General features: G+C 51.6%; 2 protein-coding genes across 3 annotated transcripts; both read right to left on the bottom strand.

Moving 5' to 3' along the window:
* Positions 1-2,553: 2,553 nt before the first annotated feature.
* Positions 2,554-6,532, bottom strand: LOC309807298 (proteoglycan 3-like). Of its 2 annotated transcripts, none has more exons than XM_082626692.1 (5): positions 6,051-6,532; positions 5,289-5,602; positions 4,469-4,600; positions 3,532-3,637; positions 2,554-2,724 (listed from the first exon to the last, which is right to left on the bottom strand). In XM_082626692.1, the coding sequence occupies exons 1-5, from the start codon at positions 6,109-6,111 to the stop codon at positions 2,666-2,668; spliced, it is 672 nt and encodes a 223-aa protein (XP_082482818.1). In that variant the 5' UTR covers positions 6,112-6,532; the 3' UTR covers positions 2,554-2,665. The 2 variants fall into 2 exon arrangements, with proteins under 2 accessions (XP_082482818.1, XP_082482819.1); XM_082626693.1 differs by having other exon boundaries at positions 3,532-3,631.
* A 5,725-nt stretch (positions 6,533-12,257) lies between these two features.
* LOC309808751 (bone marrow proteoglycan-like) lies at positions 12,258-13,889 on the bottom strand (the record flags this gene model as incomplete). The annotated part of the gene is made up of 5 exons (XM_082629344.1): positions 12,258-12,316; positions 12,521-12,632; positions 12,920-12,934; positions 13,160-13,291; positions 13,614-13,889. 5 exons carry the CDS (start codon positions 13,887-13,889, stop codon positions 12,258-12,260), a joined length of 594 nt encoding a protein of 197 aa, XP_082485470.1.
* Positions 13,890-14,584: the final 695 nt, after the last annotated feature.

Here is a 14,584-nt window from a genome sequence, read left to right as displayed (position 1 = left end):
CCTGTCCTGCTCCATCAACTCCAGCATCTTTAGAAACAAAGCACATCTGGCAAAACTGGATTTTCTGTTCCAAAAACTCCACATCTGGTGGGAATGTAAATTGATACAACCACTATGGAAAACAGTATTGAGGTTCCTTAAAAAACTAAAAATAGAACTACCATATGACCCAGCAATCCCACTATTGGGCATATACCCTGAGAAAACCATAATTCAAAAAGAGTCATGTACCACGATGTTCATTGCGGCACTATTTACAATAGCCAGGACATGGAAGCAACCTATGTCCATTGACAGATGAATGGATAAAGAAGATGTGGCACATATATACCATGGGATATTACTCGGCCATAAAAAGAAACGAAATTGAGTTATTTGTAGTGAGGTGGATGGACCTAGAGTCTGTCATACAGAGTGAAGTCAGAGAAAAACATATACCGTATTCTAACGCATATATATGGAATCTAAAAAAAAAAGATGTAGACATAGAGAATGGACTTGAGGACACGGGGTGGGAGGGGGAAGCTGGGGCTAAGTGAGAGTAGTAGCGACATATATACACTACCGAATGTAAAATAATTAGCTAGTGGGAAGCAGCAGCATAGCACAGGGAGATCAGCTCGGTGCTTTACGATGACCTAGAGGGGTGGGATAGGGAGGGTGGGAGGGAGGCTCATGAGGGAGGGGATATGGGGACATATGTATGCATATGACTGATTCACTTTGGTGTACAACAGAAACTAACGCAGTATTGTGAAGCAGTTAAACTCCAATAAAGATCAATTAAAAAAAAAACAACTCCACATTTCATCAGATAGCTGTACAGATACACACACACATACATGCACAAAGGTAGACCTGTACACAGGTATGCTCAGACACACTGACGTGTACACATACTCCCAAAGATACTGGCCAAAGACACAGCGGTACACACATATGTATGCATATACAGATTCAGGAGTATAAGGTACAAAGCTACACAGATACACACACTCAAAGATGGACACAGACGTAAAGGCATATCCATAAATAGAGATGTATAAAACGTACGCACAACACATACATGATGACTCACACACAGATTTATGCATATTTACAAATATAGATTCACATATACACAGGTATCCAAAGACTGACTCTTGTACACACCAAGATACATATACACATGTGTATGTGTGCGCCCCCAGAAATACTTGTACCTTCTCCCTGCGCCCCATGTAGAACTACACCCCCAAAGAAGTCTCTCTTTCTATCCCTCTCTCTCTCTCACAACCCGGGGCTCTCTGTCCTCTGAATACCCAGTTTCCAGTCTGAGTTTCTCGCTTCATCAAGCCCAGATCCTTCCTGGAGCCCAGCCTGGAGCAAAGTTAAGAGCAGCAACAGTGTTCTCTCTCAATGTCCCCAGGATGTGAGAAAATGGGAGAAGCAGAGGAGACCTGGGGCTGTAGAACCAGCATTGGAGCCACACAGCTACAGATGCCCTGACTTTGGGCCCAAGGCCCCGGGATGAGGGGCTTCCCTGGTGGCACAGTGGTTAAGAACCCGCCGGCCAATGCAGGGCACACGGGTTCGAGCCCTGGCCTGGGAAGATCCCACATGCCGCAGAGCAACTAAGCCCGTGCGCCACAACTACTGAGCCTGCGTTCTAGAGCTCGTGTGCCACAACTACGGAAGCCCACGCGCCTAGAGCCTGCGAAGCCCGCGCACCGCAACGAGGAGTAGCCCCTGCTCGCTGCAACCAGAGAAAGACCTCGCGCAGCAACGAAGACCCAACTCAGCCAAAAATAATAATAAACATAATAATAATAATTTTTTTTTAAAGGGCCCTGGGATGAGAGGCAGCTCCTTCCTGAGAATGCGGCCCCTCTAGGGAGGGGGAGGTAGGCTGGGGACCGGGGAGGGGACGAAGGATTCGGGGTGCAGTGAGGAGGACAGCCACCCTCCTGGGAATGGGGTGGAGAACCATCTCAGAAGAAGTTGGGGCCTCTGAACTCACACACAGGTGGCTGGGAGAGTGGAAAATAGGGGCCATTATCATAAGTGACAAAGACACAGGTCTAGAGAAGCCGGCTGCCCCGACAGACTACTTTCTCTTCCCCCCTACGTGGTTAGCGCAGGTGGCACCTCAATGGTCCATCCAATTCTTGAATCTGCCACAGAGCCTCCATTTTGGAAAGCCGCCACTCCCACCCCGCCCCGCACATTTTACTGAATCCAAACAGAGCAACAGGGTCAGTTCCCCACCCCCTCACCAAAGGAGTTCTTCCTCCCAGAACCTGGGGGAGGTGGGGCGCGCGGTGTGGAATCCTCGGCGCCGGAACGAGAAGGACCGCCGCCTGGTACGCACTCCGCCCCCAGGTGGCGCTGCAGACACACCCCGGGGCCCCGCCCCCGCCCCGCCCCCCCAATCCGGCGCCCTACTGCAACATCTTTTCCTTTCCTCAAAGTCCCACTCCACTCCCCACGAAACCGAAGTGAATGCTTCCAGGATTTTCCAACCCAGAGTCCAACTCCTCTAAAGTGCTCAATGAAGAAACAAGAGTCAGGAGATGCTGTGGGAAGTCTGGCTTTATGATCCGGAGAGGCTGGGGACAAGTGCCAAGGGTAGGACAGAGGCCACCAGGAGGGCGTGAAGGGAGGATCTCCGTGCCTCTGGCTTGGCTTAGAAGGCGCAGACGAAGGGCAGACGTGTTTTGCATCGAGCTCGTCGCCAGCGACCCCCTAGCGGTAGAGAGCACAGTGATGTCAGCTGCCCACCTGCGTGTGTGGCCTGTGCTCCCTCCTCCCCTCCTCAGGCACCTCATATGTCATCTTTGCCTGCCGTAGTCATGATCCGATGGCCACAGGTTTCCCACACATCCGGACTAGCCATTGATCTCTTCCCTTGCAGAGGCAATGTGCTAAGTGCTTTATATGGACTATCGTTTAATCCTCACAATGACTCTCCAAGAGGTCAGTGCTGTCATCACTCTCGTTTCACAGATGAAGAAACTGAGGCTTAGTGGGAGTGATAACTTGCCTGTGTCTCAGCTGGCAAGTGGCACAGCTGGGATGTGAATCTCGGCCATCTTACTCCAACCCATATGGTCCAGCCATTGTAATAAGTTCCCTCACATCTGGCAGCCATGCTGTTCAAAGCTGGCAAATTATGTCAGTCATCCTTAATGCCCGCATCTTCACCTCATGCCTCATCCACACCTTACATTCACATCTGTTCCTCCCATCTGTCCCATATTCACTCCTTGTCGCCATCATATCAGAGGAAGGAAAGGAGCCCCCAGGCCCCGAGCCCAGCTTTGCCTGGGAGGATGGAGAGTCCTCATCTAGCCCCTGTACTGGGAGCCTCATCACCTGGTTTTGCTCTAAGGAATCCCTACATCTCAGCCCTCCTCACAGACAGGGACATTGGTTCTCCAGTTGGAGGGAGGGTGTGGGTTTGGGGAGGTGTGTTCAGGCAGCTCAAAGGGACATGTGTGGGAGTCCACCTTGCCACCCCTTCCCCTTGTCCTGGTGCCCGGCCCCCCTCACCTCTGGTGCTCAGGGCCACACAGCGGCCTCTCCCATTCCCAGGTTGTCCTGAGGCCCAGTGTACAAAATTCCAGGCACTGCCATCAGTCCAGTGATATTTCTGGCACTGGAATTAGAGAAGAGAGAGGCTGGGTCAGAGAGCAGAGGTCCAGAGAGACAGACAGATTCTGGGTCTCCAGAAAGCCCACTGGGTATCCCTTCCTGAACACTGTATATATAATCTCCTCTCACTGACTACCTGCCTAGGATACCGTTGAGACCCATCCCTGAGCGTTCGCAGGCAATGACAATGGAAGAGCAAACATCACTTCCGGCTATCACACAGAGTAGGCTTCTCCAACTTCACTGTGCACACAGATCTCCTAGGGATCTAGTGAAAAATGTGGATTCTGATTCAGGAGGTCTGGGGCGGGGCCCAAGATCGTGCATGTCTAATGAGCTACCCGGTGATGTTGATACTGCTGGTCCGTGAACCACACTTGAGTAGCAAATATAATGGCACTTATTTGTCCACAATCCCAAGGCCACTCTGAGAGAAGGACCCTACTTTAGAGATGAGGAAACTGAAATTTGGAGGCAGTCATTCAGCTAGTAAGGGACCAAACTAGATATAGAATCTATCTCCTGACGCCGGGAGTGTGCTGGTAAACGTGTAACAACCAGCTTTGGGGGAAGGTGAGAGGCTAGAGGGAAGAAAGAAACCTGATTTGTAATAATTGTCAATTTCCTTGGTGTAAATACATCCACCATGGCAGATTTCAAGCTACAAGCATGAAGCCACTGAACATGGAGTTAGGAAGAGAAGCACTCAATCATCAGTTCTCCTAAGCCGGTATGAGCCAGCTTCAGCTGCTGGGATGAGGCTTTATGCCAGCAGGTGGTCCCTTGAGGCAATCAGAAAGACCTTCGTGTACCTGGGAGTTGGCCCCTCGCTTACCCGGCCCTTGATGAAGCCTCCGATCCAGACCTGTGCTTGGTTGATCCTACTGACCCAGACCTGGATGCGATAGTTGAAATAGGAGTTGTGGATGGAGACGAGGTTGCCTCGGTAGCACTTCCTGCATATACTCTGCAGAGAGAAGAGGTGGGGTAGAAAATTCACTGTTTTCTCTCAAGTCCCTGAGTCTCCAGGAGAGACCCCCTCATCCCTTTCCAAGTCAGAAATCAGGGATCTATCGCCCCCCTGAATCCCGTCTCTTGTTCCTTTATTTGGTGTCAGGAACTTCTTGCAGAAAAGAATAATAATATTCAGAATAACTACAGCCACCATTTACTGAGAGTTTACAATGACCCAGGGACTATTCTAAATACTTTCCATGTATTATTTAAATCCTCTCCACAACTCCAAGAGGTGGTACGGTACACCTCCATTTTACAAATTGAAGATACAGGAGCCCTGAAAGGTGAAGTGACTTGCCCAAATAAAATGGCTGGTGACAAGCAAAGCCAGGATTTAGCACAGGCATATCTTATACCAAAGCTTTTTATCTAAGCCAGTGGTTCTCAAAGTGCGGTCTCCTGACCAAAAATATCACCACCTGTGAATTTGTTATAAATGCAAACTCTTAAGCCCCAGACTTGCTAAATCAGAAATTGAGGAGACGGGACCCAGAAATCTGTGTTTTAATGAGATTTCTAGGAGACTCTGATGCATACTCGGCTTGGAGAACCATTGGTCCAAATGACAGGGGACAGAAGTTTGCCTCCACTCTTGTCTCCTCCACCTGGTCCCCCATAGTAACCTCCCTGCCATTTACCTGAGCTTCCCGAAACTTCCTCGGGGTCCGCACCAACAGGAGGCGGCAGGTCTTGCACCCAGGACCGCCTGGAAGCTGAATTGTGTCCTCTTCCTTAGGGCACTGCAAATCCTTGTCTAGGGCAGCTGGGTCTGACTCCATGGCCCCCTCATCCTCAAACGCATCTTGATAGCTGGAAGCCACAGCGTCCTCTTCCTCCGACTCAAGCACTCCATAATTCAGGGCCAGCTCTCCCTCCTGTTCCCCCGAACCTTCCAGATCCTGGCTCAGGTCAGCCTGTGTCTCTCTGCTGCCCAGATGGGAGGCATCATTCTCTGGAAAGAAGAGAAGAGGTAACCTGCCCTCAGGCCGGGCTCTCTGTTCTTCCAGGACCACGGACAGCTCTGATGGCCCCACTCAGCCTTCCGAGGGACGCCATCTGGAACCAAGAGTGGAAGGATCCCTTGGGGGTTGGGCAAGCCAGAATTCTTGCATCACACACCCAAAGGCATGAGAACCTGGCTGACACCACAGGTGGGGTATTTTGGGAGTGGGAGGCAGCACCTGTGAGAAGCCCTCATCTTCACAGGTGGGTGTTTTTCCTTGCAAAAGAGCCCTGACGGAAAGTTCAGGTCACAGTTCTGAGTCCAGGAGAAATCTAACTAGAGGTGGGCTGGGTCAACTGAAGAGGGGAGGCTGTGGCCCTGGCTCACAAGAGCAAAAACAGATGCAGGAAAGAGGAGAAAAGAGAAAAATGGATGAGGGCGGAAGGGGAGGACTTACCCAGATACAGAGCAGAAACTGTCCCCAGCAGGACAAGAGGCAGAAGCAGGAGGCATTTCATATCCCCTCAGTCTTGTGACAGGGACACAGCTTCACCTTTCCTCCTTGGGGACTTCTCACGTGTCTGCACGGCCCCTGGCACACAGTGGAGATGCAGTGTTTGCTTCACTGGTGGATTAAAGGGCAAACTAGAGAGCTTCCTTCTCCCCCCGTGAACAGACCCTGAGCTGGAGAGTCAAGAAAAGAACAGGGGGTTGTCAGCTCAAGTACAAAAGACCCTTTTTCCTGAGAGCTCCATCACTGCTCCCTGGGGCAGCACTTAGCTCAGATGCTAGCCGCCATGGGAACAGGTCTGCTCACATTGAGGGCCAATTTCACTCACACTGGGGGTGAAAGGGGAAGGATAGTGGCCATAATGGTCCTAAGGACAGGCCTCCAGGGTGTTTGCCATATAGGGTCCTGCTTCCCCCAGCCCTGGCCCTCTCCTTCCCGGGCAGCCGAGGGAGCACTTACGTCCTCAGAGTCTGGAGCCTCCACTCTCAGTGCCTCTGGCTCCTGGGTGCCAGAGGCAACCCTTATACTGGGCTTTTGGGGAAGTGGGAAGAAGCCAGGACGATTGCCCCAGGCTTGGGCTGGTGGGGGCGGGGGGGGACAGTGGAGCTGATAAGAGGTTTGCTCTGTCCTCCCACCCTTGGGCCCTGCTCTCTGCTGGGACATCAGGGACCTGCCTCCTGCCATATGCAGGTGCCCAAACATCCTTGTATGCTCGAGAAAGCCCCAGATGACTACTGTCCAGGCATGATTCTCAGCACCCCTAAAGGGTCCCAGTCTGAACAATACTCTTTAGCCCCAGGAGCAGTCTTCCTCTGGTCAATATTCCAGCAAATGAAGTGGAGAATCCCAGGGAGAGGGAGACCACAGGAGAGGAGGTGGGAGATGAAGGGGAGACTCAGCCCTTCTGAGCTCTTATCTAGACCAAGTACGTTATGTGCATTGCATCCTTGAAAGCTCACCTTCCTAACCTCAGTCCCATGAAAATGTATGATTAGCCCTACTGCACAGATGTGAAAAATGAGATTCAGAGAGGGAAAGTGACTTGCCAAGGTTATGCAGGAAGTGGGGGAACTGGGATTTCTAAGTCTTTGGGGCTCCCAACATTCTCTACCCACCCCATCTCTCTCTCTCTCTCTCTCTCTCCCCCACCCTCCCTCCTTCACTCTCTTCCTCTCTCTCTCCTTCTCCCTCTCCCACCCTCCCTCCTTCACTCTCTTCCTCTCTCTCTCCTTCTCCCTCTCCATCTCTTTCTTATCTTTAATATGTGAAAAACTTATGCTCCTTCCTTTATGCTGTGGCTCTAGATCAAGTGTCTCAACCCTTGCACTATTACTATTTGGAGTCAAATCATTCTTTGTTGAAGGTTGGGGGAGGGGCTGTCCTGTGTCTTGTAGAAAGTTTAGCAGCATCTCTGGGTCTCTACCCACTAGATGTCAACCGTGCCTCCCCAGATCATGTCACTCAGAAATGTCTCCACACATTTTCAAATGTCCTCTGGAAAGAAAAAGTACCCCTGTTGAGGATCACTGATCTAGAACATGCTATTTTGTCCAACCTTGAGGCATATCTTTCTGGTGGGGAGGCAGCAGCTGGAATGGAAACCTTCCTGCAGAGTCATTCAGATGCTCTGTGGGCCAGCCTCCCCACACCACCCCGACTCCCCATCTCCCACCAGCCCTCTTTCATGACCAAGGTCAAGACTAAGGGGAAGGCACTTGCCTCAGTTGCAAAATTTAAGGGGACACTAAAGAACTCAGTAGTCAAGATAAATAAATATTTAATGCCATCTTTCTTAAAAATCAGAATCGATGTAAAGCTACCATGATGAACAAAACGTCAAAATATTAATCAACCAAGTTCCAGCCACATTCACTGCAATCCAAGGAGAGGCCAGCAAGCGCTGAGCCTTGATTTTGCCAGACATCACTGCCAAGAGCTTGGGGCCCTGTCAGGGTGGGTGACTCCACTCTGTGATATCCTAGCTGGGCAGTGCATATTTGTTCCTTGGATTCCAGCCCAGCCCTCCAGCGCTCAGGGCATCAGGGACAGGTCACCCAGAGGGTGAAAAGGCCTGGATTCCTTCCACTCCTCTGCCCTCTCAGGGGACCTACAAATGGAGAAGTATCTGAGTGGTCACTTCTGGGCCTGAATTCAGAGTAACGGTCTCGGCTGTTATCTCCCTGGCCCAACGGACGCAACCCTCAGCTTATCTACCTGACTTGGCGGTTGATTGTCTAATTCCAGGGCCCAAAAGCCTGGTCTCCAGAGTTCAAGCAGGAGACTTCCTTAGCTGGGGAGGGGTGGAAAACTAGCCCCCCTCCCCATTATTCTCCCCAGTCCTGGGGCCCAGGCCAGGGGCCTCATTTCACTCAGTGGTTGGGATGAGCAATAAGGTTGGCTACTCCCGTTGGCCAGCACCACGATAAGCTTTACAAGCGTTGTGTCATTTAAACGTCCCTTTATTACACATTAGGAAATGGCATCTCAGAGAACTTAAATAAGTTAGCCAAGATTACACAGCAAGTCAGAGACAGGCCTAAACCAAGACCTTTCGGCTCCCTAGTCACCCCCACGCCTGCCTTCCCTCTACTTCCTCTCTCTGGCCTGCCTCTCCCCGGGGTTGACCTTGGGCAAAGACATCCCAGGGACTTCAGGGCCCTGCTCAGTCACCACGGTGATGTCTGATGTAAAACTGGAAATAACTCTTTTTTTTTTTTTTTGGCCACGCCGTGCAGCATGTAGGATTTTAGTTCCCTGATCAGGGATTGAACCCACGCCCCTCGCAGTGGAAGCGCGGAGTCTTAACCACTGGGCCGCCGGGGAAGTCCGGAAATGACATTTTTGAAGGTCTACCACATGCCAAACACTATGCTTCATTAAGGCTTTCCCATCCATTATCCTACTTACTTAATCTTTACAATCATCCTGCCAATTAGACACTGCCATCCCAGCGCACAGACCTACCACACAAGCTCAGAGAGGTGAAATAACTTGCCCAAGCTCACACAACTAGTTAGAAGTGGCATGTCTGACCCTAGTCTGTTTGACTCCTACATCCTTGCTTTCTTTGATTCACCCAAATGTGTTACTCCCAGACTAGCCAATGGTGCCCACCTTTTCAGCATCCATGAAACGCCAACTCTCTGGCTTACTGTTTGCATCTATCTTCACAGGGGTTTCAAACTCTGTCTCTCGTCTCAAATGTCCATCCAGCCCCACGTTATGCAGAGGGCAGCATAGTGTGACGTCTTGATAGAATGGAATCACCATTCCAGGGTCAGCCCCTCTGGGTCTCAGTTTTCCCATCCATAAATTGAGGCTAAGGACAGGACCTACCTCAAATGAGATCAGCTCCAGTAAAGCCCTCAGAACAGCACCTGGCATGTGGAGCTGGGGGTAGCCCTTGTCAGGAAACTGAGACCGAACTGTGACCCTCATCAGCAAGTAAGCGCTGAGAGCTGCTTGAGCTCCCGCTCTGTGTCCGGCATGACGATGCAAGGAACACTAGGGTTACCATTGTAAAGACACAAGCTGAGCTTCCCAGAGCTTCGTTAGCGTCATTTTGGACAGGAAAAATACCACACAAGCCCTTATTTGGGGACATAAGGCCAGTCCTCTTATTTCATTGAAAGCTTTTTTTTTTTTTTTTTTTTTTTCAGTACACGGCCCTCTCACTGTTGTGGCCTCTCCCATTGTGGAGCACAGGCTCCGGACGCGCAGGCTCAGCGGCCATGGCTCACGGGCCCAGTCGCTCCACGGCATCTGGGATCTTCCCGGACCGGGGCACGAACCCATGTCCCCTGCATCGGCAGGCGGACTCTCAACCACTGCGCTACCAGGGAAGCCCTAAAGCTTTTCTTGAGGATGCATCTTTAACATGCATCCTGTAATGTGCACTGTAGCGTGCACTGCTTGAGGCGTTGTCACGGAGGGGATGCACCCACGTAACCCAGGCCAGGTCAAGATACAGGATGTTACCAGGAGCCCAAATGCTCCTTCATGCCCCCTCCTTGACATTAATCCCCCAAAGGAGACCTTTGTGGACTGGAAGTCACGCTTCTGTCACAAACCACTGCCAACAAGAGAGATTTGTGAGGAATAAAACAAGGTCTCACCTGAGCACAAAGTCTCCTGATACAGACACTGGCACCTATTTAGTGCTTAATACATGAGGGGTTTTAAAAAAGAGGGGATGTGCGTATACGTATGGCTGATTCACTTCACTGTACAGCAGAAACTCACACACCGTTGTAAAGCAGCTATACTCCAATAAAGATCAATAAACAATTAAATGAGAGATTTTGTTACTCTTTATTAGTAGTACTGGAATAAAGAGAAGCAATGCCTCCCCACACCAGAATACAAAGTCCATGAGGGCAAGGAGGGAACGTTCTCCCAGTGCACCCTCCACGGCACACAGCACAGGGCTGAACTCGTAAGAGTGTGTCAGAATTCCACCGTCACTGAAACCAAGAGAACAGCAGTTACAAAGGACCTCAGTGTGATTTCTATCTTTTTCAACTTCCTGTGCAACCTTGCGTAAGTAGCCTCTTCTATCTGGGCCACCAGATAGAACGGAATCCCTGGGGCCATCTGTACTTCTAAGAATTTGAGGAGCCCCGGAGGAAGTGGGCTTCGGAGCATTGATGCCTTACTTTCTGCTCACCTCCCCATTAGAGGGAGGGTTCAGAATGCCTTCCTTCCTCACCTCTGATTGGGACTCCCTCATCTCCAGCTGGGTTGGAGTCCGATGCCCCAAGATGAACCCAAGGGTAGATGAGTCTCTCGTGCCTCCCCTCTGTGCTCTGTCCCCATATGATCATGTCCTGGAAGCAGCCGACACTTCCAGACATGAAATCCTAATGGTTGAAAGAACACGCTCTGGAGATACTTGAATCACAGCACGGGTCACATTTAGATGTTCAGCCTTGGGTAAAAAAGCAGGTCATAACTCCTCTGAGCCTGGTTCTGTACAATGGGATAATAATTACTGATCAAACAAGGTCATCGGGCTTCCCTGGTGGCGCAGTGGTTGAGAGTCCGCCTGCCGATGCAGGGGACACGGGTTCGTGCCCTGGTCTGGGAGGATCCCACATGCCGCGGAGCGGCTGGGCCCGTGAGCCATGGCCGCTGAGCCTGTGCATCCAGAGCCTGTGCTCTGCAACGGGAGAGGCCGCAACAGTGAGAGGCCCAAGTACCGGAAAAAATAACAAAAAAAACAAAAAAACAAGGTCATCTTTGTAAGATGCCTGCCACAGCAGGGGGTACTTTGTGGGTGCACAATAAGAGGTAACAATTAGTAGATGCTGTTGTGCTTGTATTACAAACATCTGTATGTTCCCGAATGGCAGGGAGCTGTGTCTTGTCATATTCCCAAACCTTACACAGAGCTGGACCTATAGCAGTTTGTCTTATATTGAGATTCCCCGGAAACAGACCCTGAGGCAAGGATTTGAGTGCAAGTACTTTATATGGGAGGTGCTGGGACAGTCGTAGGGAAGAGGAGAGTTCATGTGGGGAAGAGAAGACAGCCAATAAAATGTGTGTTATAAAGCCAGCTACCTCAGTGGATAACTGGAAGTTAATCCCACTGGGAAACGCTGGGAAGCAGTGCCCGATACTTGCCCCAGAATTGTTCCACTTGAGGGGGCAAAGGACTGGGGTACTCATACACCCACTCCTGAGAGTTGTGGGCTGTTCCCAGGGACATGTTAATATCCTGGCACATTAAGGCGATCACAGGTTGTGGGAGAGGAAGAAAAGGCCCTCAGACGTGGAGATGCAAGTACAGGACATTGAGAATTCACCTTGAAAGTCTGGAGAGAGATGCGTGGTGTCCTGGCAGCACCTGCAATGCACGAGCCCGGTAATGGGGTGTCCTACGAAAAGAGCCACCTGAGCCCATTCCTCTGTCTCGGGCCACACAGACCCCACCCCATGCTCCATCCTCCTTGAGGGTGATAACTTCTGTTCCTTTTCATGAAAGACAGTAGGGTGGGGAGGTGTGGTCCTTGTATGGCAGAAAGCTCGTGGGTGGGGCTAAGCAGAGTAGATCCATGATTGGAAGAAAAAGAAATCAGTTTCAGGAAAACAATTTTATTGCTGGGGGCTGGAGGGGAGGGGATGGGAGGAGGCTGCCCACAAAGCTCCAGCTCAGTAGGAACAGATGATCGGGAGAGCCACGCCACAGGGAGCTCGACGCCAGTGGCCTCCTGTGAAGACGCAACAGGAAGGAGTCTCAGCCTCTTGTTCTCCCTGACTCAGCACCAGTAGGGCCTTCCCCTCTGCCTACCCCACACCTCAGTGGAGGTGAGTCTAAAGAGCCAGGAGGCCTCTCCTGTGCAGGGTCTGGCTCTTCCTGGAGCCTCCGCCCTCCCAGGCCTTGCCATTATTCACCCCCACTCCCACCACCTCACTTCCGGTGCACAGGGTCACACATCTACCAGCGCTGCCCCAGAGCTGGCCAGCAGCCCCGTATGCAAACTTCCAGACAGTGCCATCAAGCCAGCAAAAGCGTGTGCAGCGACCCTAGGGGAGGCAAGAGGGAAAGAGGTGGGCTGGGACACGGGCAAAGGGAAAGCAGGCAGGCAGAGCTGGGACTATCCCTGCCTGACCCTCCCGCTGCCTGCCAGGCATTGGCCCTTAAAGGACCGCTGGACCACAATGGACACAGTCCTGGTCAACTGAAATGTAGATCCACAGTGCTTGTCACCATCACACTCTATGCATTCCAGTGACACCCCCATCCTTTTGGCTCTAACAAGAGGTAGGGCAGGAGTTCCAACCCCACCCTACAGACGAGGAACAAGGCTCACGGTCTTGCCCAGGTCCTATAGACAGTCAGAGACTGAGCAGAACTCGCACCTAAACACCCTGATTCTAAATGCTTGGCTGTTCCCGATGCCTAGGCAGCCCCCTTGTTGTCTCACCCAGGTGTCCATCTATCCCCAGTTCTTCAGGGGATTGTAGAGGAGAAGCACAGACAAATCTGCAGCAGGTTGAACATGGGCTGGGGTCAGGGGGTGCCCCCCACTGAGACCTGGGACCCCTCTTACCCAGCCGGTGACCTGGCCTCTGATCCAGACTTGGCCCTGGTTGATCTGTCTGACTAAGCACTGGATCTGGTAATTAAGGCTGAAGTTGTGGATGCAGATGAGTCTGCCCCGGTAGCACCTCTGGCACGTCAACTGCGGGGCAGAATGAAAGAGGAAGAATGGAGTGCCTGTCCCACAGGAATTCACGTCACCTTAGTCCTGGGTGTCTAAGTCTCCAAAACTCACCCGCCACCCCACCAGCCCCACAGACATTTGAAGGCTGGAGATTAAGATGAAACTTCTGTTTCCGCATGACCCTCACCTCTTACCCCCAACACCTCTGCGGGTCTCAGCCTCTGCTAACACCCCCAGGGTCCTCAGTGCGGAAAATGACCAGCGACACAGAGGCTGGAGCCACCAGCTCCCCATCGCCGGCCACTCACCTGAGCATGAATAAAATTCAGGGCCTCCCCACCAGGAGGAAGCGGCAGGTCTTGCATCCAGGGATGCCCTCCAGTTTTACTGTGTCCTCATCCTTAGGACCCTGAAGGTCCCTGTCTACCTCATCCAAGGCTGCGATGGACTCAACAGCCCCCTCTTCCCTGGGGGCATCTTCACTTCCAGAGCCCCTGTCTTCCTCTTCCTCTAGCAGCATCGGCTCCTCCACAGGGACCCCCTTTGCCTCACTTTCTGGCACCTCCCCAACCTGAGGCAGGGTGTCATCTCCCAAGGGGCTCTCAATGTTGGACATTTCAGTTCCTGGCAAGAAGAAAGGCCTAGTGCCCCTCCTTCACATCTTCCCCTCTTCCTCCCCAGAACCACGGACAGCTCCCTCCTGGCCCCAGGCATTTGCAAGCAGAGCCCTGGAAGAAGAAGAACCCGGAACAGAGCCCACCCCACCCCAGGAGAAGCCAACCTCCCACATGAGGTCCTGGTGGTGACGGGCATGAACTTAGAGTCAGGCAGTTGTGGGTTTTGTTCTGGTTCCATCATCTACTAGCTTTAGTTCTTCATTTGTGACATGGGTATAGCACACCACATACCTCATGGGGATGCTATGAGGATTAAAGGAGATAAGGCATAGAAAACGCTTTGCACAGCACACTCGGTGAGCTCAAAGTAAAAGAAGTGATCATTTGATCATCGTTTGCATCTTGCAGAAAGGACAACATTGAGACCGTCACAGTAGAACCAAGACTGCAGACATGCAGATGCCCTGAGGAATCCCTTCAACTCCAGCTCTAGAGTCCCCGCTCCTTTCTGTGCAGAGATCCTGAAATAGGGGATGGCCAGAGAGGAAGGGGGTTATGTGACTCTGACCGTATAAACTATAGAAAGGAGTCAAGTAGAGAAAGAAAGGCTGAAGGTCAAGGAGACTTTCTCAGATGAAGAGCTGAAACTGTCCCAAGTAGAAGAGCCAGAAGTAGGTGGAGTTCCATTTTGGCT

Source organism: Mesoplodon mirus (assembly GCF_964341445.2).
Source record: "Mesoplodon mirus genome assembly, chromosome: 7".
Lineage (NCBI taxonomy): Eukaryota > Metazoa > Chordata > Mammalia > Artiodactyla > Ziphiidae > Mesoplodon > Mesoplodon mirus.
Note: the sequence above shows the minus strand (reverse complement) of the source record. Positions and strands in the feature narration are given on the sequence as shown.

Excerpts from the sequence above, each read along its gene's own strand:
- LOC309807298 (XM_082626692.1), bottom strand. The coding sequence starts at position 6,111 with ATGAAATGCCTCCTGCTTCTGCCTCTTGTCCTGCTGGGGACAGTTTCT. Across the intron at positions 3,638-4,468 it reads GAGGCTTCATCAAGGGCCGG|TGCCAGAAATATCACTGGAC; the intron begins GTAAGCGAGGGG and ends CTCTAATTCCAG. Across the intron at positions 2,725-3,531 it reads TGTGGCCCTGAGCACCAGAG|GGGGTCGCTGGCGACGAGCT; the intron begins GTGAGGGGGGCC and ends CTCTACCGCTAG.